The 21,618-nt window shown below is 45.2% G+C and overlaps 1 protein-coding gene across 3 annotated transcripts in view; it reads left to right on the forward strand.

The window, feature by feature from the left end:
* Positions 1 to 21,618, forward strand: part of JAK1 (Janus kinase 1) — a 1,055,078-nt gene that overhangs the window by 435,407 nt on the left and 598,053 nt on the right. For all 3 annotated transcript variants that reach the window (XM_069641985.1, XM_069641984.1, XM_069641986.1), the window contains one exon: positions 14,733 to 14,918. In XM_069641985.1, the coding sequence (XP_069498086.1) occupies positions 14,733 to 14,918 (186 nt within the window). The remainder of the gene's footprint in view (positions 1 to 14,732; positions 14,919 to 21,618) is intronic.

Genomic DNA, 21,618 nt, shown 5'->3' on the forward strand with positions numbered 1-21,618 from the left:
TCCGATTACCAGGAACAAAAACCACCACTCAAACTGGTCAAATGCCTTTTACGCAATCTAGTGATAAGAGGAAAGAGGGAGTGTCTGTCTTCTGGGCTTTTTCCACTAGGTGTGCTACCCTTTTGATATTATCGGTTGTTTGTCTTCCCAATAAGAACCCCGATTGCTCCTGATGGATCAAAGTGGGTAGGCACCCCTCTAGCCTATTTGCCAATATTTTGCTGTAAATCTTTGCATCCACGTTGATGGGCGCTATGGGCCTATAAGAGGTACACTCTGTAGGATCTTTATTGGGTTTGGGTATGAGGGTTATCTTTGCCTCTTCCATAGAGGGGGTAGTACATCCCATTGATTTGAAGGTGTTATAGAGGTGCGTTAGGTGTGGAGCTAGAAGTGTCGCAAATGTTTTATAGAAGACTGAAGTGTATCCATCCTGTCCAGGCACCTTGTTCGTAGGTAGCTTCGCAATAACCCTTCGCACCTCCTTTTCCGTAATCTCCCAGCCTAATAGATCTTGAGTATCTCTCACTATTTGGGCAGGTGTATTCTGTCAAGGAAGTACAGGTGCTGTTGATTCAGAGGGTTCTGGGAAGAGTATAGTGCTTCATAGTACCTAGCCAAACATTCTTGTATGTCCTCCGTACGGGTATGACGATCCCCGCTGTCGTCCTTTATGGATTTAATTATATTCCTTCCCCCGCTCCCCTCAGTAAACGTGCCAACAGTGCGTCTGCCTTATTGGCTTTCGCATAGTATCTTTGTCTGACGAATAGTAGCATCCTCTCTGCTTTTTTTTGTTCTAAGGACTCCAAGTTGCCCTACCGCCCGCTTGTAGCCCTTAAGTGTATTTCTCGTGGGAGCTTCCCCTGTCCTTTTCCTGGCCTCCTCCACCTCTTTTTCCAGCTGGACCTCTGGGGCCTTCATCTGCTTCTCCCTTTGACCTCTAGCTGCTATAAATTCCCCCCTCATGGTAGCTTTGAATGCGCCACACCTAATGCTCTCGCCTGAGTCAGCACTTCTAATAAGATCGAAGCACCCCTTGATCTTTCACCCCAGTTCCTCTCGTATCACACAGTCCCTCAGCTGATCTCCCGGCATCTTCGATCCCCGTACCCCCCTGTTAGTCGCTGCAGAGCCAGTCTCGTAGATACTATTTAATGGTCCGCTATCCCGAGAGGGCCCACCTCCACTTCCTCCTCCCTGCCCAGTAAGGTCCTTGATACCCATATATATTCTATTCTCGATTGTGTGCTGTGTACTCTCGATAATAATGTGTATCCCTTTTCCTCTCCCTTTAGTCCCCTCCATATGTCCCTTAGTCCTGCCCATTCCATCCTTTCTTGTAATTCGGCCGACACTACTGCTCCACATCCTGTTCCTCCCTGCCCTGATCGATCCCTTCCCCTGTGCCATGCCATGTTAAAGTGGCCCATTAGTATTATGTGGCCCTTCGCGAAGGCCTCCAGTACTCCTAGGAAAGCTCTCATGAAAAGCTCCTGCCCCGAGTTGGGAGCATATACAGGCGCTATGGTATAGAGGAGTCCCTTGTATTCCCCTCTTACTAATCTGTATCTTCCTCACTTGTCCCTTCTGATCTGGGACCCTGAAATCCAGGGTATTTTTGTGGGCCATTGTTACTCCTCCTGTTTTTGTCGGGCCTGATGCACAGAACATCTGGTCAAAACCCCTTCCGTAACACCTGGTCATTTTTCAGGAGGTGCGTCTCCTGTATTGCCAGGATATCGGGCCTGGTCTGTCTGGTGAATCTCTCTAACTTCTTCCTTTATAATAGGGGTGTTAAACCCTCTTACATTATGAGTTAGCCATTTGAATGTATAGCTAGGCGGATCTCGCTCCGAGATGTCCTGCTGCCCACTTTCCCCTTGTAACTTTCCCATATGCCTCGCCGACCTCTGCCAACTTCCTTGGAGTTACTTGACTTGTGTCCCCACTGAGCTGCACCCTATAATTCTCTACCCTTTCCACCCCATAGGTCCCTTCCCTGTCGCTCCTCCCCACCTCCTGTTGTCTCCCTTCCTCTTTTCACGCCGCTCCTCTCCACCCCCTCACAACCCACACTTCTGGATGTAGCCCTCTGCTCCTCCCCTGCTACGCCATCCCCTCCTCCCCTTCTGCCACCCAGACGTATGCACCCTTCCTGACTCCAGGTTTGAACTTCCCGTGCCCCTCCGCCCTATGTTTTTCATATGTGTCCACCACCCCCACAGTATAGATGCTTGTGGGCTCTTTATTGCCCCCCCTCACCCTCTGCGGCCCCTCTGCGTTTAGCCTCCTCTCTCTCCTTACGGCATGGGCCCCGCAGTTGCATTCTCATCCTTCGCCTTTCCCCCACCGTGGACCAATCCCATGGTCTGGGTCTCGATCTGTTCTCTGCTGATGAAGATCCTTTGTCCTGTTCCGATCCCAAGTCTAAATGCATTATGTCCGCTCCCTCCTGAGGCGAGACTATGCGTTTTTGTACTCCTGCCCACTCAAATATTAGACCAAAAAAAGGTCCACTTGTACTAGATTCCCCACTCTTTTAGGACTTTGATAATCTGGCCCATTTGGCTTTGCTTGATTAGTGTGCTGTTGGCTAGGTCTTGGTATAAAGCTCTCCATGTCCTCCATTTGAAGTTCCAAATTCTGGTTAGCTATGCTTAGTCGTTCAATAGCCTCACTGTTTGCCATAGGTTCCTTGTTGACTTTCTCCAGGCCCCTTTCTATGAGGTCTGTACTTTCACCTAGCTGGCCCACTTCTTGTCGTATATTGACCAGGGCTGAGTTAAGGTCCATCTGCATTAGTTGGAATTGCTCCCGAAATATCTTAGCTAGGGACGCCTGGAAGGTTAGCATTTCCCCATGGAAGTCTTGCCTCCAGAAGGGGGCCATTGATTCAGCCTCTGCAGGGTTGTGTGTGCTCTATTGGGCCATCCTGGTTACTTTTACAGGGATCCCTGGCTTCCAGGGGCGGCCACATGGTTGGGAGGGCGCCCGGGCGCCCCCCATGTTGGGTACTGGTTTCATGGCCCTGCCTTTTGTCATAGCTCTACTGGGGGAGCCTCTCTCCCCTTGCTAATATTTAGAAGTTATGCAGTAGGCCTTAGTCTGTTCCTTGGTGCTGTGTACTTTTCTTCCCTTGAATGCAGGGGGGGACCCCACTCCACCTCTCGTGCGTGAGACCTTCCTTATTGATCTCAGTTTATGCTGATATCCTCTAATATGCTCCCAGTCATATTGGGCCCGAGACCTTTCGGTCCAGGCTACCCCGAGACCCTGGGGTGCCCGCCTTTGTCCTCCTGGGTTTAGCAGCTGCTGTGACAGTGGCTCTCTGCGTCCCTCAATGCTCAGGGGACCTACCTCCAGCGTTCTCCAGCCCCCCCGGTTTATCCCCTTCTCTGCTTTCCCTCCGGCCTCCCTGTTAGTGTTTGTTACGCGTGGGGGTCCAGCTGGTGCCTCTGCTGCGCTACGTTGTGCACTCCCTCTTTCTGAGGGTTGGAGCTATGCAATGCCCCCACAAATATCCCCCTTGGGCCTGGGGTACTGCTGGCTCCCCTGGGCTATGGCCCGCGACTCACCGCTCCTCCCAGTAGCTGTCCTTGAACTCCGAGGCAGCGTTGTTGGTCATCTGCCCTGTGCTGGGGTCTCTGCCTTCCTCCTCTGCTCTTCTCCTGCTCACAGCTCTGCTGTATCCCGGTGGTCATTGCCTCCCTCAGGAGCCGTCCTGCTCCTTGTCTGCAGGGAAGGTGCCGCCCTCCTTCTGGCGGTTTGGTTCTTTTTGTAAGGCTCCTCTCAGCCTCCGCTCCGAATCGTCTCCGCCTCTTGCCGCTTACTACTACCCAAATCGGGTTTACCCTCTTTGCTGCAGTTTATCCAGGGCTATGCAACTTGGTTACTCCACTTTCCGCCCCTCTCAGATGCACATTTGGGGTGGTGAAACAGCCTTTTACCTCTGCGGGCTCGGAAGCGCCATGGACGCGTCTATCTCGTGTTGGCAGCCATCTTGTAGTCGTATAGGCCCTTTTTATTTGACAAGAAACTACTAGGACTGCATTCTTTATTTGATGGTCGTAGGTTGCTCCCATCTTAGATTTAGGGTTAGATAGGCGTTTATCACACCTTGAAAGTTCAATAAACACCCTTGAACTGTGGTCACTTGTGTCTGTCTTACTTTGATAACATGTCTTCTACTACCCTTGGCATTCTGCAAGCATTATTGCCTAAACGGCAGTGCAAGATCAGACGCGGCCTTCGGGCAAGTGGTCCTGAGGAACCTGTTCTCTTAGGGATGGCAACGTCTCTCCTCCCTGGGGCTTCAATCAGTGGTAATCGGACATACGGTATGGAGGAAAGGGGACGGGGCGTAGGAGTAATTAGAAGTTACTCACTGTAGTGACTAACGTACTCCTAGTCCCCTTTCCTCCATACGTCCCACCATCCCCCCCCTTAACGAGCAATGTTGTTAAGCAGTTTAATCGAGCTGACGTGTCAAAGGGGACTGAGGTGTGGCGCTGCAGGGCCTAGACAAGGAAGCGCATGCTCCCGGTGTCACGCCTGACTAAATTTAAAGGAGAAAAGACATTTTTTTCTGATGAAAAAGGTTCTGTTACCGTCCCTAGTGAGGGATGCCCATAAAGTATGTAGAAAAGCGGATTATGGGCTAGGAGTATGTTAGTCACTACAGTGAGTGATTTATAATTTCATTGTATGTTGGATACTGCTATTGGTCCCTGAATTATATGTCCAAATTCTAATTTGAAGAGCATTGTTTTAACTTGTTTGGGCTCTTGGCCTATGATTTACATTTTCTTTCTAGGTAGAGCGGTTTTCTCTTACATCCTGTCCTTATTCCCCTATACCTATGGGCAGGGGTGAAACTATCAAGTTGCAAACTACGAGCAACTCCTAAACGGTCACTCACCCACTAAACTTCCACATACACACAGACGATTTCATATTGGCCAGAATTCGTCCTCTCACCACATAGCTTGTGCAACAGTGCCTGGAATGGTTCACCCCTGAACTGTCAAACTTGGCCAAATCCTTGAGCATCGTTGTTGACAGTACCCTTTCCTTCTAAAAGCACATAGCCAAAGGCACAAACCGTGTGCTACAGATCTCCACACTCTGCAAAATGAAACCCTTCATCCACTGCATGACTTTGCACAGTGGCCCAAACCATCTTGATCTCACACATTGGGTGAAACCCCTGCCTTAATGGGCTTCCAGCAGCAGAACTGGCACCCATCAAAGCAGCCACCCATGCTGCAGCCCACTTCATTACTTGGGCTTTAAATTTGACTGAATCTCTCGTCACCTACAAAGCAGTCTTGAACTAAACACCAATATGTTCGGCAGATAAACTCCACACTGCTTGTAGGCTCTCGTACCTCATTTAGCAAAACTATTGATAAGCTAGCCCGTAAGGAGAAGACTCGCAAGCACTCCGTCTCTGGCCATACCCATACCATATGGAACTCAATCCCGGCAGAGGCTCGAAATGCCCCACCATCCTCCAGTCCTGCAACAATACCTCTATCCCCTCCTAACAGTACTGCTCTACCTTTTAAAATGCCACTCCCAATGTTGGCACTCTCCTATTGTAAATCGCTGCGTTGCTCTTCAGCTAGGTTTGAGCTAAAAGCAACAAAATAGAGACATGGCCTCATTATGACTGAGGAGGTAGCCGTGCCGGTAAATACCAGGCCCCGCCGGACCCGGTAATTGCCCATTGCCGGGTGCTGGTATTTATTACTCCCCATTCCGATTGAGCCCCATAGGGCCAGGTCGACATTCACCAACGAGCAGACCTCGTAGTTTGCCAGTCCGGTAACAGTACCGGCAAGCTTACCGGTACCGTTGTTACCGGACCGGCGACCTTGTAATGAGGAATAATGTCTTCTAACTATCAACAATTGCAGATTTTGAGGCTTATGTGTTCATCCCAATTGGACAGCACCAGAGCCTTTAGCACAATTGTCTTATCAAATGTGAATTTAGACCCAGAGCCAGTGTGGGCACGCAGAGCTAAGCCAAAGCACACGCTCTCTGCCTCCTGGCAGCACTTGCTAGTCTTTTTCCACACCAATATGATCAGATGCCTTTTCTGTATTTTCCCCACTTGTCTTTCTTCACCAACTATTTGTTTCTTTTCAACGAGCTAGCTGCCCTGGCTAGTATTTCCCATATGTTGGTAAGACATCAATGGCTACTCGTCAACGATAGAATCCTGTACAATGCATTGGGCTTCATTTACAGCAAAATCTCTATGGAGTCCTGTGAACTGCAAAAATAGGGATTTACACTGCCCTTCCACCACTCGTAATCCTGTTGTAAAGCCTACATGACCGAGTGGCGGTAATGGTAAACAAGTTCAGATTTACTGCTGTATTACCTCCAAACTCGTAATGAGGCAGATTGATTTTAGTTTACAAGGCATATGGCCAGTATCCTAACTGTCTCAAGGAAAACATTAAGTTGTTTCATCCTGTAAGAACCTTGTGCTCACAAAGTTCTGGGCTAATAGTTGTGCATAGCCTCAAACGTAAAAACGTTTTTTTTTATTTTAGGCTGCCATTCTTTGGAATGCCTGCCTAGAAGAGCTATGTAAGAATAAATGCCCGACTTTCAAAAAACACCCTAAAGTCTAACTTTCTAAATTCTGCATTCTTGCAAGCAGCTGTAATGTGATACTCCTTAGGGTCGTTTATCGCTAATATAAAACATCCAAATCAAATTTGTCATGTTAAACCGGCTTCTTCTCCTATGTATCATGTGCTTGGCAGTTCTCAGTGCATGATCCCCATTCACTCTGTCTGGGGACCCTGGGACCAAACCACCACTGGGATATGCATTTATTTGGTGTAGGGTAGACCTCCAGCAACCAGTTACATAAAGAACAATCCTCTAAGGGAAAAGTCTTGGTGAACCTCTTTGTAAGAAGAACTAGAGCTCTATTTTGTATACAAAAAGGAAAATGACTGCGTATTATAAGTCCACTGCTGCAGAGCTCTCTGACCACTTCAAAGCAAGCATTGCATTATTGCTGGAAAAATCGTCACCTAAGACACACACAATATACAGTGTTTATCCCCCACCCTCACTGTACATGCTAATGGTTATGTATAGGTCCTATATGGCCACATCATACTCCACTCCAACCTTTTCACACGTAGGTCTCAGTCCCCTCACCTTGGTTTGTTGTAAGGTAATTGACTGGGTTACTGAAAACGTTACCCTACCCCTAAGCCTAATCACGTGATGCGCACCAGGTCGTCAATATGAGCTCAGTGGATAGCTCCCAGATCAGTGTGGTCCTCTCAAATAAAGCAACGCTTTTCTCATCCCAGACACACAGGCGCCCCCACCATGCCGCCCCTTCTCAATCTTATGTTCGTTGGTATCATTTGCTGTCTGTGGTACAAATCATGGGCTAATTTGTCCTCTGTTCCCACTTATCAGCTGCCCCGCCCAGGGGCTGCCCTGGTTCTCCTGGAGGCCCCACTAATCTATCTAATTTTGTGAAGCATTAGTATTTCACTTGCAGGCTTCTTGCAGTTCAAATGGGATGGTCATTATCCTGGGGGGGCGCTGGTGTGCTAAATCTCAGACTGGGTTTTGGCAACTTGAGACTTTGCCGCAATTCCCATGGGTTTGTCCTCACGGCCGGCCACGGCTCTACTCGTACTAGTCGTACTAGGCCATTCACATTCCTTTCTAATTCCACAAACTTCTAACAAGATACAATTGTGTGTTACCTACCTAGCCTGAAAGCCTTTATGCTCAATTCTTTCTACCACAGGGTGGGATATTTAGACAAAATGCCTTGTCTGTGTTCTCGACACGGCCTGTGAGGGCCCAGGCCTTACTCCGAATATGGCAGCACTTCTGTGTTTCTTATCGTGCGGGTGGGGTCCTGTATTTTTCGTGTTGTCTACATACTATGTATTGAACTACTATACTATAATCTTGTTCTTAGCCTACCTTGGGCCTATCTGAATTTCTACAGTCACTGCGCATTATTACCTATGCTCACATGACTCATCTCACCCCCTTTAGTCGCAAATGTATGTTTTCATGCATTCATACATTTTTCTCAATCTAAATTGTTTGGGAGGCACTGTGATCTGAACGTGCATCCCAACAGTGGCCTGCAATTCCCTCAAGGAATCACTCTGGAGGTGGGAAGAGATCTTCTCTGTGCTGGCACTGGATCTCTTGCAGATGTAGATGACCCTGAGGCTTGTCTGGCCCACACCAGTGAAGACACTTGGAACACGGTGGGTCCATATTCCTTGCACCTTTGTGTCCGACTCTCATTTCTGACCCCTCACTCTCTTCATTTCAGAAGACTTGGTGGCGCAAGTTCACCATATGAATAAAGCCCCCAGAGGTACGTGCTTAGATGCCATTATGCATTAAATTGTCTGTCTCCAAGTGACAAAATATCAATTATGGACATACAAGATTAAATACTACATCTTCCTTTTTGAAAGCCCCAATCTCGTTCGCACCAGAAAGAAAACTCTACCTGACTCTTACGTCATTGACCGTACTGACCAAAATAGTACAGAAGTACTTTCAGTTTTCTATGTGCTCCAGACAGAACAGAGCAGATCTAGGTCTTTCAGTATGTTCATTGGTTTCCTGGATCAGAGGTGCAGGCAGCCCGACTGCTGACCCAGTGTACCATGAAAAAAGCATGGGTCATCCTCCAAGTGGTTCCTCAGCCATCTTCTCTTCTCCACAGGTGCCGGAAAAAAAACGAGAAAACAAATTACATGGGCTTTCAGGTCCACGCACCCCCTATGGGAGGATGGGTTTCAGAATTTCAAACAGACTTGGTGGCAATTTTGTCAGACCCTTTGATAGTCTCTGTGGTGTCCAGCAGTTACAGGCTTTACTCCCCCAACTGTCAATCTTTTCTCCTCCCCTTTATTTCCAATGTGTACGGCCTCTTTTTTTTCCAGGAGGTTTAAAACCTGCTTCAAAGGAGAGCAATTTAAGAGGGCCTATTTCAGGCTCTTCTCCTTTATGAAAAATAATCGGGCAGGCTTAAAGACTGTCTTGCAACCCAGAAATTCAAGATCACCCGAGCCCAATTCCAGTAAGCAATGTATATTTCTTTATACAGGGGACCCTGCTACATACATGTTCAAATTTGAACTCCACAGTGGAGATGTTTTCAACTATCCATAGCAGGAAGGCATTATTAATACAATGGTTCAAACTTTACCATCCGCCCAACTCCAAAGGTGCTTACCATGGCATCTGTGGCAGCCCCCATTTGTTTAAAGGGACTCAACATGTATCAGTATTTGGGCAATTGGCTGGTCAGAACCTCCTCTGCAGAGGCAGGTCATTGATCCATCTGGCTCCTTTGGCTCCTTCACATTTTGGGCCTTTTGGACAACCAACAGAAATCGGAACTAGCTCCCAAACTGACCATTGAGTCCATTGGCTTCCTTTAGGACTCTGAGGGTGCTATGGTAGTCCTCATTCAGGAGAGAGTGAATAATCTGAAGGGAGCAGTGTACCAATTACACTCAAGGCACCAAACCTGGGCCTTGTGGTTTGAGGCCTTTGGGACTCATGGTGTCTTGTGTGCTGGTGGTCCCCTTTGCCAGATTCCGGATGAGGAGATTTAATCAGCATTTGGCAAGGTCACTGAATGGGCTCTCGCATTCCCAGTCTGACAAGGAAGATAACTGTTTCCCTTTATGGTGATCTCCACCGGTGGTCCGTGATTTCCAACATTCTGCAGATGACTCTGTTCCCAGAATCTTCCCACATGGTAGGGATTCTGTCTGACTTGTTCCTTCACGGATGAGTCGTCAACACTGCACAGTATGTGACCTGCACCTGCCACAGATTGACAGGACCACATAAACTTGTCTAGAGTTATGGCCCATATTTTGGCGCTATATGTTTGCTCCCTTTCATTGCTTGAAAGGTGGGGGGGGCGGCCAAATTCCTTCCCTTATGTGCCCTGAGAGTAGCGATCTGGGAGGAGGTGCTGCATCACTATTTATTCCCAAAATCAATCCTTGTTGGCGGCTCAGCACATTGCTGAGGCGACAGGCTGAAGAGGCTAGACATCAGTCGAAACTTTATCCTGGGATACTAGACTAGCTGTTCAGACGCACGGCGCACCCCCACGTGAATGTTTTTGCTTCCCCAAAGGATGCCAAGGTAAAGATTTGTATCTCTGGGCAGAGGAGGAGCAAGGGGCTAGGGGCCGGATCCCTTGTGGGCAGTCTCTACATTCCTTGAGTGGACTCAAGAGCATATATGCCCCCCTTGGCCCAAGGTGCCCCTGATCCTAAAGGCTTTTTCTCATTCTGTTGTCCCACCCCACAAAGAGTGTACTTTTCTGACCTCCAGATTCTGGAAATTCATGGGCCAACATTTCTCCAATGTTTCCCCAAATTCTATCTCAGCAGGAAGGTAGGATACTTCACCACTCAGGTCAATCAATAAAATTAGACACCTGGTCCCTGAAGTGTTGACACTGGGTCGCCAGCTTTGCTTCACAGGAGAAGATCCAGATTCTGCAGAAAGGAACCCAGAAAGAGGCAGTACAAGATCAGGTGGCTATTTTTGTCACTGGTACCTGGACAGAGAGTTTAATCCATTACTATGCTCCTAGGCCCAGGTACTCTTTCTCTCACCTGACTAACTGGGTATAAAGATTGATTTTCTCTGCACCTGGCAGGTATTAATGCCCACAGGTGATCTGATTCCCTGGTCTTTTTCAATCTTGAATCCTGTGGTTAAATACCATTTTGATGGTCTGGCAAGTGTGACGAATGGTCGGATTCAGTCACTTCTCCCAAGGCGGAGAAGACCAGAAAAGAACGAGCATACATTTCACATATCGAGGACAAAAATGGCGCAACCCGTACTTACTCAAATGACATTCTACACTGTTTCAATACATTTTCCTCAGAGCTATACACTCCCGAAACCACAGTCTCCTCTGAAAACATCCACTCCTTTCTCTGTAAAATTAATAGACACTCTTATCCCCAAATTGACCTATCACACTTAGAAAGCGACATTTTACTTCCCAAAATCTCACATGCCATTAAGGGTCTGGGTAGAGGAAAAGCTCCTAGACCTGATGGCCTCTCTACAGAATTCTATGACAGTATGGCCCAATCCCTAACCCCCAAACTTAAACAATACTTTTCCTACTTCATATCCCAGCATTCCTCTTCTGGATCCTTTTCTGAAACTATACTCCTTTTTGTTTTTCCAAAACTGAAAAGAATCCTACACTCTCCTGTAACTACAGACCAATATCTCTCATCAATGTTAGTGCAAAATTTTCCCCAAAATCCTTGCCAACAGGATTGTATCGTCTCTTCCTGCTATGATTAAATCAGACCAAGTTGGATATGTAAAAGGGCGGAATATCTCTGGAAATGCGAGATTACTGTTTGATGCCTTTGATGTAATCTCCAAAGTCAAGAAAGATCAACATGGCTATGCAGCACTCGCACTTGATGCAGAGAAAGCTTTCGATCATATCAATTGGGACTTTAAGTTCCAATCTCTTCTGTGGCATAGGTGTGGGGAGCAGTTTATCTCTCTAGTTAAGCTTCTATACTCTTGTCCCAAATCTTTCATCATCATTAACGGCCAATCCTCTTCCTTCTTTCCTTTACGCAGAGGTACCCGACAAGGCTGTCTCCTCTCCCCTATCTTTTATATTCTCTCTCTCGAACCATTGCTTGAACTCATTAGATCTGACAAATTAATTCCCGGAATCCCCTGTGGTAGCTCCACTTCTAAAATCGCTGCTTATGCAGATGATATCCGTATCCTAATTAAAGACCCCCAACTCCAACTTCCGCAACCTGCTTGACAGACTTCATCAGTTTCCCCTAGTATCCGGATACAAACTTAACAAGGAAAAGTCTGAGATCTTACCCCTCGATTCCTATTGTTTTAAGCATGATCTGGATGTCTCTGGCTTCAAATGGTGCAGTGAATCAATCCAATATCTAGACATTCGTTTTGCCTCTTCAACGTATGATTCTATCAAACTCAAATACGCAAATATTGCTTGACAGGCTCAAGGACTCCCCTCTACCTTTCCTGGTGGGGTCAACTTGACACCATTAAAATGTTATCATCTCCCATTGTTTTATATTTACAACTTCTCCCGTTCCCACTGTCTTCCTCATTTTTTAAAGCCATCTCCTCTATTCTCAATTTCCTTTGGGGCTTCGGTAAATGTAAAGGAATCGCTATCGCAAAACTAAAAGCTCCATGCGAGATGGGAGGGTTGAGATGGCCCGGACTTTAAATTATACCATTCAACATTTCTACTTAAACAATCCTGTTGTTGGTTTTCCCCCTCTAATTCCCAGGATATTCCCACCTGGTATGTTTTAGAAAAGCATTTTGATCACCCCTATGATGTAGCTGATCTTATTTATGTCTTTAGCCATCTTTCTTCTGCTCAGCCTGATCCTGTTAAAGCCACTGTCTCTGCCCTTAGACTTTTTCTCATTCCACACACCACGTCCCCTGCCAAGAATCTTTCCCCACTGCTCTGGCATACTAAAAATATCCCTATTAAAAACAGAATTATATGTTTAAAATCCTGGTCAAAAAATGGCATCCGATTTATTCAGCAAATTGTCAATGGCTCCTCCATTCCCCCTTTCCAACAACTAAGTAATCTCTTTTCCATCCCTGTTTCGGACCTTAATTTTCATAATAATTTGGTTAATACATGTCTGAGCACACTCCATCTTTTTTCTAATACCATTCTACCATTCTTTCCCCAGATGCCGCTAGACTGTTGTTGTTAACCATGGTTTCCGATATTAAAGTTTCAAAGATTTGTAATGTTTTGTCCTCTTAAGTTTGTTATCTGGCCTGTGCACTCAATATGGGAGAAGGACTTGGGTTGTCCTTTAACAGACCATACGTGGTCCCTACTGTACTCCAGGATCAGGAGCATAGCCGCTTCAGCCAACTTAACTCAGCATCAGTACTTCTTCATCCACAGAGCATTTATCACCCCAGTAAAATTATCAGAATCCCAAAAAAATACAGATGATAAATGTTGCTCTTGCGGCTGTGCTTCTGCCTCCTTCAAACACATGTTTATTGATTGCTCATATGTATTTGCATTCTGGCAGGAAGTATGGAAACTTCTTAAACTCAAATTCTCTGTAGATGTCCCACTATCCTTTTTTTTAACATAGTTATGGGAAGCCTTGTGGTCAATAATGTTAACTTGCATTCCTTTGGCAAGCTATATGACCTGTTCATTGCACTTGCCCTGAAATGAATCGCCTCCAACTGGAAAGATTTCCATAACCCCTCGGTCAAGGGATGGTGGAATAATATCCGTCACATGATTAGTATTGAGTCATGTATGGCCACATGCTTGGACAATATTCACAAATATAACGCAATATGGCCTTTTTTATTTGCTATCTGGACTGTTTTAATGCATCATCGCATGGAACCTGAATTCTCGCTCTTGCTTTCTCTCTGCAGGATATCTTGTAATTGCATGTGCCTGTTCAACTGTTGTTGCCAATGTAATATATCAAAATAATTTATACTACTATATTGCTTTTGAAGCCTCCCCTCTTCCCCCCTACCCTCTCTCTGCTCTCGTGTTAGTACTTTGTCTGTTCCCCTGTCTGTCCCCCCCGTTAGTCTTGGCACATGAACTGTATCTAATATGCAGATTGCAACATTGTTGGACCCACTTCATTAATGATCACACCACTGTATATTCTTTCTTGTTTTTCATGTTCAACCGGTTTTAAATGTTTCATTTCTCATGAATTCCTGTAATAGTCTTATTATGATCTGCTCTTACATGCTAAAATCCAATAAAGATTATTAAACAAAAACAAACCAAACAAAATGCTGAAGTATGACATTTTGAAGCCCCCACCCTCTCCCGGGCTGGCTGGATTTCTTGATAAACAGGGTTACTATCATCCCGAAAACCTCCAATTCATTACATGCCACCCCAGAACATTCCCCCTTCGCTCCCACAAAGACAGTCACACAAACACATTTACCCGCTCCCCCGCTCCTCCCTTCCCCACCACAAATATTCCCCCTCCTCTCCTACACACACACTCACAAAAAAGAACAATGAAAAAACACTTTGCTCGCTCCCGTGACTTCCCTCCTCTTGCCGCGCCTGTCAACCACTGCACGCACTCTTGTGACGAGGGCATGACCGTTTGATTTAGAAAAACCGCTAGGAGTAGTCTCTGGCGCTCCTTCTAAATTTGACTTTTTTAGATTTAAAAACTTTAATGAACATTTCACTTAATACCATTACTACAGTGATTTATTTATTTATTTCGCCAATAAGCACCTGCCTCTCCGGTTTCCCTCTATTTTGTTTGACAGGTTGTGTGAGAGTACTCTGGCTAATGTCTTGTGGGTATGGGGTGCAGTGTCATTTTGTGTAGTAATCTGGTATCTTTGCTTTTGAATGGCCTTTGCTTGGTGCTCCCCCCCCATGTAGCTCAGTGATCTTAGTGCAGCAATGTGTTCATGCCTGTATGTGTTAGGTGTTAGAAAGGAAGTTATATTCTCCACTGTTTCATTTGATGTTTTTTTTGGAGTCTTCAGTACATTAGTATTATCTTTACATTGTTAGAAAGTTGGCATTTCACCTTACGAGACTGACTGACATTGACCAATTTATTTATTTATTTTTTTTCAAAATCTATTTGTAGGTTGCAGCAAACGAGAAAGAAAAAATCAAACTGAAAAGGAAAAAATCTGAAAATAAAAACAAGAGAAAAGATGAAAAAAATAAAGCCATAGATGAATGGAACAGTTTTTCATATTTTCATGAAATCACACACATTGTCATCAAGGATGCCACGGTCTGCATCAACAGGCAGGACAACAAAAATATGGTAAGCTCTTTGGCAGAGAAGGAGCACAAAAGGAGTCCTAAGATTCAACCCAGTGTCGTAAAGCATGGAGGAATATGGGAGAAAATGTATTCTCTTGTTGATATTACGGGGGAAAAGAGTTCAACTGAGATTTGATTGTTGTATTTTGTTTTTTGCATATGGAGATACAACCTTCCGCTTTGTATGCATTTGTATGCGTTAACATCTCAATTCCAGAAATTCTATGATGTAGGGTTATTTCAAATTTCAAAGCCTTGTTAGAAGGATGCCAGCAGGAAAGGTCCTTTCCTGCAGGCCTTTTGGAATTTCTGTCCTGCACCTAAAAAGAAAGCTTTGATTATAAATTCAATTTTCCCACTTTTATATTCAATGCTCTTTTCCTTTGCTCGAGGTGCGTAGGTGGGAGGGGAAAGGGTTTTGAAGCAGTGGTTTCTTCAGAAAGTCAAAATAAAGAGCATGTGATTCTCCTGAATGGTTTGTTTTGTCTCATACTGGGTGACTTGTGAAATCAACGCCTTTTACTAAGTGGATTTGCCACTGATGGAACATTAAATACCTAAATTACCAATTGACACCCTTTTGAAATGGTACCGTTGAGGTAGAAGGCTTGCCTAGCTTACTTCTCCTGAATTAGTTTGTCTTCAATTTTCCACCATCGTTTTGAAAGGTGACACAGCACATTTGAGCTGATTGTTTTCACATTTTATGTACTGCATGTAGCTTTCAGAAGCTATTCTATTTATGTTTGTATAAGTGTTGGCAGTATTGTCATGCTGCTTCGCTGACCCTTCACTTCTCATATTCCTTAATTTATATGTCAGTTCTTTTCTCAGTGAACTTTGGATGAAGGCTTCACCTCTGGATCTCCCACAGTCAGACTCGGACCCCTCTTGACGGTCAGTTATTGGGTGATAGCTTCATCTCTGCATCTCCCTCTGTCTGGCTCAGACCCTTCTCATATCTCAGCCTCCCTCCTCCGGCTTCACTATGACTTTCTCTTCCCTTTAGCCGGATTCAGTTCCCTTGGTTTCTCAATGTCTTTTCAAACAGTTCATAGTGGACATCCCTCGGCCGGGTTCACGTCTGTCAACACTCTGTTTCTTGGGACTTTAGACTTTCCCCCTCTTGTCAGCATCCCTCGTCGGGGTTCACTGTTGCCAACTTTACTCTCAAATGTTCATGGTATTCACTGCCCTTACTTTCACACAGTTTGTAGATCAAAGTCTTTCAATTGTACTGGGATTTTGCTTGACCCTGATTATGATCACTTTGACCTATTTTGGTGATCATCCTATGGCCTCTTGGTATCTGTAGTTTCATTTAAACGGGGATCGACCAGAGTCTCTTGAGTAAGCACCCACGTGGTGCCGGTTTCCCTCTGCAGCTGGTCTGCCCTTAAACACTTTTTACAGTTCATTGAACATGATTCAAACTTGCCACTTTGCGATTCTCACTCGTCACTTCCCGGTTCTTATCATTCTCCCCTCGACTCACCGGCTGTGATGAACCACTTGGCTTTTCTCTCTATGGAATCAAGGCCGGTACCACGGACACAGGAATCTCCCTCGTTCCTGCTTATCGGCATAGGCTTGCCCTGTGTACCGTTGACATCTGCTGAAAGACACTTTTGCTATTGTTCACGGTCTGTCTTTCTCCTCGAAGATTCCACAGGTCTGGGACGAAAAGGGCAATGTTACTTCTCTCCTCGCCACCTTTCTCCTTCTCTTGAACTGCTTTGCCTGGTAAGCCGTCTTGTCGTGCTGCCTGCACTCCTTGCTCATACTGTGCTTTCTTGCTCCACCTTTTATCACTTTAGGGAAAAGGAAGGGCTGTCCGGTTTGTGTGTGATTCAAGTCAAGTGCCTGACCTTGCCTGACCCTTGTGTCAGGACATGTCAGGTAAACAGTTTCATTACAAGTCTGTTGTAAACCAGTATTCATGTCGGAGAAGGGAGGGGTTGGAGTGTCGGAATGTCCTACGGGATAGGATGGGGAAACGGTGCTATTATAAGAAGGGGTTCAGATGGGTAAGGTTTGTGAAATGGACAAGAATGACCAGGTTTGTAAACAAAACATAGGGGATGATGGGAATTGTAATTATTGGTCACTTTCGAATGGGAGTTCAGAAAGTGACAATCCGAGGGACAGGATTGGTAGGGTTTGCGGGGTAAATGCAAATAGCTGGGATTGTGAAAAAAATGAGGGGGATTGTGGGAACTGTAATATTTTACCTGAACAGGTTGGGAGTGCAGAAGATAGAGGGACGGGAAGAAAAATGATTGGGAGTATGCGGATATGGATCAGGAAAACAGGATTTTTGGAAAAAACGTTTCTGAATGTGACAGGCTTTGAGATCCTAGGGAATTGGTTCTGTATGGAGGGGTTATTGGGTTTGGATCGGAGAGATTTAATGGGAGGAGGCGAGGCAGATATATGGTAGTCTACAAACGCCTCGGGGATTACGCCCTCCTCTTCTGCTACCTCGGCACAGTACCGCATCTCAACTGGGATATTGCTCTGAGAATAATCCCGGGTTCCCTTACCCAGGTGATCCTCGTTTATACATACACCTTTAGGGTTGGGATAGGTGAGGGCCCGGTCTTCCATGGCCACCTGAATAAGGGGTTCCTGGGATCTCCTTCTCTCCTAAATATTGTAAATATCCATTTATACATTTTAATAATTTTACTTACAATATTTTAAAAAATGTATTCATTTTTTTATGCATTTTTTGTGTATGTACATGACATTTTGAAAACGGGCAATTAAGGCTTTATAAGGAAAGAATGGTATTTTATCCTATACTATAATTCACTGCAAATGAGTTATGCATTTATTGCTGTGTTGTGTAATCTATGTATTTATGAGATGATATTTTTTTAAAAATTTTTTTATTTGTGTATGTTCATAAGAACTTTACAAAAGGTTGAAAAAGAAGTGCGTTGACTACACAAGGGTGGGCCCCTCATCCATCTATCCTCGACAGAGAGTGTTGGAGAATTTTGATAGTTGCTAGGAGCCAAGTGGTTCGGTCTCCTCCGATCAGTCTTTTCCAGACGATATCTTCGTCCCACCCACTTTCCTCTTGGCTTAGGTGCTTTACGTAGGCCGATCTCAAGTGAGATGATATTGCATATGTAATGTTGATGTTTTGTAAAGGTTCTTTTAGAGCTTAAATGCATTTCTTTTTTTGGTAAGGGCTTTTTCTTTTTTGGTAAGGGCATTTTCCTGTTTATCTGTAGTGCTAACTTAAGAGTTTAATTTCATTGTTGGTGCCAGGGTGAACATTTGATCATTCAACTCCATGACTTTATTAGACATCTGCCTGTTAGTCGGAGGAAGGAGAAGGAGGCATTTGAGCCCTGTAGATATACCAATGTTCGTGTCATTGGTTCTATTGTAGTTTCTAGCATGTTTTTCATCTGGTCTGGGTCCAACATCTCTTTGTAAATCTTTAAGAGTATCTCCCTTTTATTTGTTGAATCAGTGATTTCGATATTGTAGTGTTATTTCGTTTGTCACTAGATCACATTATAGCAATCTTTAGGCTGGATACTGCAGGTGTGTTGTCATGGTTGAGGTCTGTTTTCCGAAATCAATAAAAGTTTTCCACATATTCACTTGAAGTTGGCCACGGCCATGTAGAATCATTGTCCCGGGAGGATAGCTCAGCAGCAGCGTGCGCCTCTTGGAAGCAAAACGACACGAAGCAACAACAGGTTCGATGCCCGGGTCCGCGCTTAGAAAGCTCTGGGTGTTTAAGCGCGTTATAACTAAGACAAAAAAAAAACACAATTACGCAACTAAGAAAAACAAAAAATTCCTGTAACAGCGCCTTGATGCCTGCGGACTGTGTGAGCGCTTTATAAATGTAAAATTAAATTAAATTAAAATTTGTTTGCAGCTTTACATTTCAGATGGATGTCTGTTCTTTAGTTGGGACTTCAGTGTGGAGATTTTATAAGAGTGCATCTGATGAAGGCAGACTTGTTAACAGCTAATGTGGACCACTGAAGGGGATCTATTGTTGGAGTAAGATGTATACACAGTTGCTCTGCTGGCTAGTAATCTAGCAGTTGTTGTACCAGAAGCATGCCCCCCCCACACTCCTCCCTCTGTGTGTTTGGGGAATGGACCAGTGGGGTCAAGGCCAGATTATTACTTTTGTCAGTCCATACATGTGTTTGCTTTTATTGGTGTTTTGCTGAATGCCATTTGTAGGTTCATTGCCAATATAAGAGAAACTCTCAGGAATTTGGTGTCATAGTCTTGGGCGATATTCACTGTCACTTATTAATGCAAGTGTTGTGGTTTATTTTGCATATGACTGCTTCTAATTCGAAGTCATTGCAGATCATGGTTCATAGTTGGAGGCAAAAGGGATCTGTGTTTCTTTTTCCAGTGAAGTGGCAGAATTCAGTGGCAAGGGTTCAGTAGAGTATAATGACAAATCAATTATTTATATAAAAAAACAAATCTCCTTTCCAGACCTTCCTGTCAACCATTCTTTTAAAAAAGTTTTTTATTGTTTTCAAAATAACACAAAACAAACTTGGCACCACATATACACATGCCACTTCAACAACCAATCAACTTAAACATGTGTCCTGCCCTTGCGTCATGTAAAGCAACCTAGCAGGCATGCACTGGGGGCGAGAGCCTTCAATTCCACCCCTGCCTTCCTCAGCCTGCTCGCGACCCTCTAACAGAACCCCCCCCCCCCGACCCTCTCCACACCAGGCACCAGGCATGCCTAGAACATATGCAGCATTCCTGCATACCTTGTATCACACCTGGGACAACCCTTTGCTACTGCCCCCGGGAATCTCGAGATCTGCCGAGGCGTCAAATAAGCCCTATATGTGCCCAACAACTGTATGAGCTGCAGATTCTTTCTTATGTTATCTCTGTATTCTCCCCCATTTTGCCTCAGTAAAAGTCACCCCCAAATCCTCTTCTCAATTTCCTTCATCACTAGAGGGGAGGCAAAATCATTAGTTAGAAGGTCGTATAGTCTTGATATGGTATGCCCTCCCTCAGCAGTATAATATAGAATATCTACTATCGAGTGCTTCTGCATCAGTTTCCCATATGTAGGCCATCTTCTCATAATCTCCCTTCTAAGAATGCTATGTAGCATATTTTCTCCCCCGTGCACTCCGGTCTGTTGTGCTAATTCCATGAAGGGTATAAACATTGCATCTTGCAACGGGTCCCCTACAGTGGCCACCCCATTGGTCTCCCAGTACTTACGATTATTCATTCTCGCCTGGGCGAGGATGCAACCATCAAAACCAGAGGTGGCTTCTGACACCGGGTCTGTCAACCTCATCACGGTCATGGCTCTATCCCACACTTTCAACCCTAGGGTCACCAAATGCAACCCCCGGCTTACCCGAGGTTTCTTGAACCACAGTAACTCCTTCAGATAGTAGCAACTATCAATGGTTTGTAACATCAGAGTGTCTGGAGTAAGGTCTTCAGTGAGCCAATCTATCACAAATTGCAGCTGTCCCGCTACATAATACAATTCAAAATTTGGGGCGCGAATGCCACTCTCAGCATACGGTCTGTACAGTGTTGATAGTGCAATCCTACTCCTCCCATTTTGCCATAGGAAGCTCCTGCAGATGCCTTCCAAGTTTCTGAAAAAGGGTGCTGTGATATAGAACTGGACATTCACAAAGAAATGTAATAGTCTGGGCAGCACCACCATATTCAACAGGGCCGCCCTCCCCATCATACAGAGGGGTAAATTAGCCCAGAACCTCATGGAACCTCTTAATACCTTCTAGGCACTGCAACGTGTTATGCCTGTGTTCAGCCTCCGAGCTATGATGCACATTAACTCACAAATATTTAAAAGTTTGCACCTTCCACTGGCAGTGCTCAGAATCCTATCCTGATTCATAATTGAAAGAGGCCTATAGGAGCCACATTCCATCAGATTCTTCTGAGGCTTGAGTAGGGGTATGATTATGGACTCTCTCAGGCTAAGGGGGAGAACCCCGCTGCATAGGAGTCATAGTACATACTAAGTAAATGGGGCCCAATGCCTGTGCATACTCCTTATAGTCTCGGGAGGATAGCTCAGGGGCAACGTGCTCGCCTTGCAAGGAAGACGACACGGAGCAACACGGGTTCGACCCCATAGTCCGCGCTTAGAAACCTCTGGGTATTAAGCGCGTTATAAATAACATTTCATATCATATATCATAAAATTTGCTCAGCAACCCGTCTGAACCGGGCGTTTTCCCAGTCGGTAAGCTCACTATTGGAGTAAGTATATCTTCTACCGTAATAGTCGCCTCTAAGCAATCTCTTCCCTCCTGGGACAATCCCGGGAGTTCAATCTCATCTAACACTTCCTCTAATGCAGTGTCAGATACTGAGGGCTCCTCATTATATAATTGTTGATAAAATTCTCGAAACACCCCGTGAATCCCTTTTAGAGTGTGACATATTTCCCCTTGCCCATTATTAATTGCATGAATGGGACTGTGTTTTGCCTCTTTCTTGCACAACCACGCTTATAGGCGTCCAGGCTTGTGCCCTTCTGCATGCTTTCTCTCCGTATATTTGGCGAAGCTATGCTTGCCTAACCTTTCCCAGCAGTCTTTACATTTTTGTTATAGTGCCTGAATCCTTGCCTCGTTATCCTGAGATAGCTCTTGTTACTGCTTCAAAGTCCGCAATCGTTC

The sequence above is a fragment of the Ambystoma mexicanum genome, chromosome 1q (genome assembly GCF_040938575.1).
Source record: "Ambystoma mexicanum isolate Mex_15411 chromosome 1q, UKY_AmexF1_1, whole genome shotgun sequence".
Lineage (NCBI taxonomy): Eukaryota > Metazoa > Chordata > Amphibia > Caudata > Ambystomatidae > Ambystoma > Ambystoma mexicanum.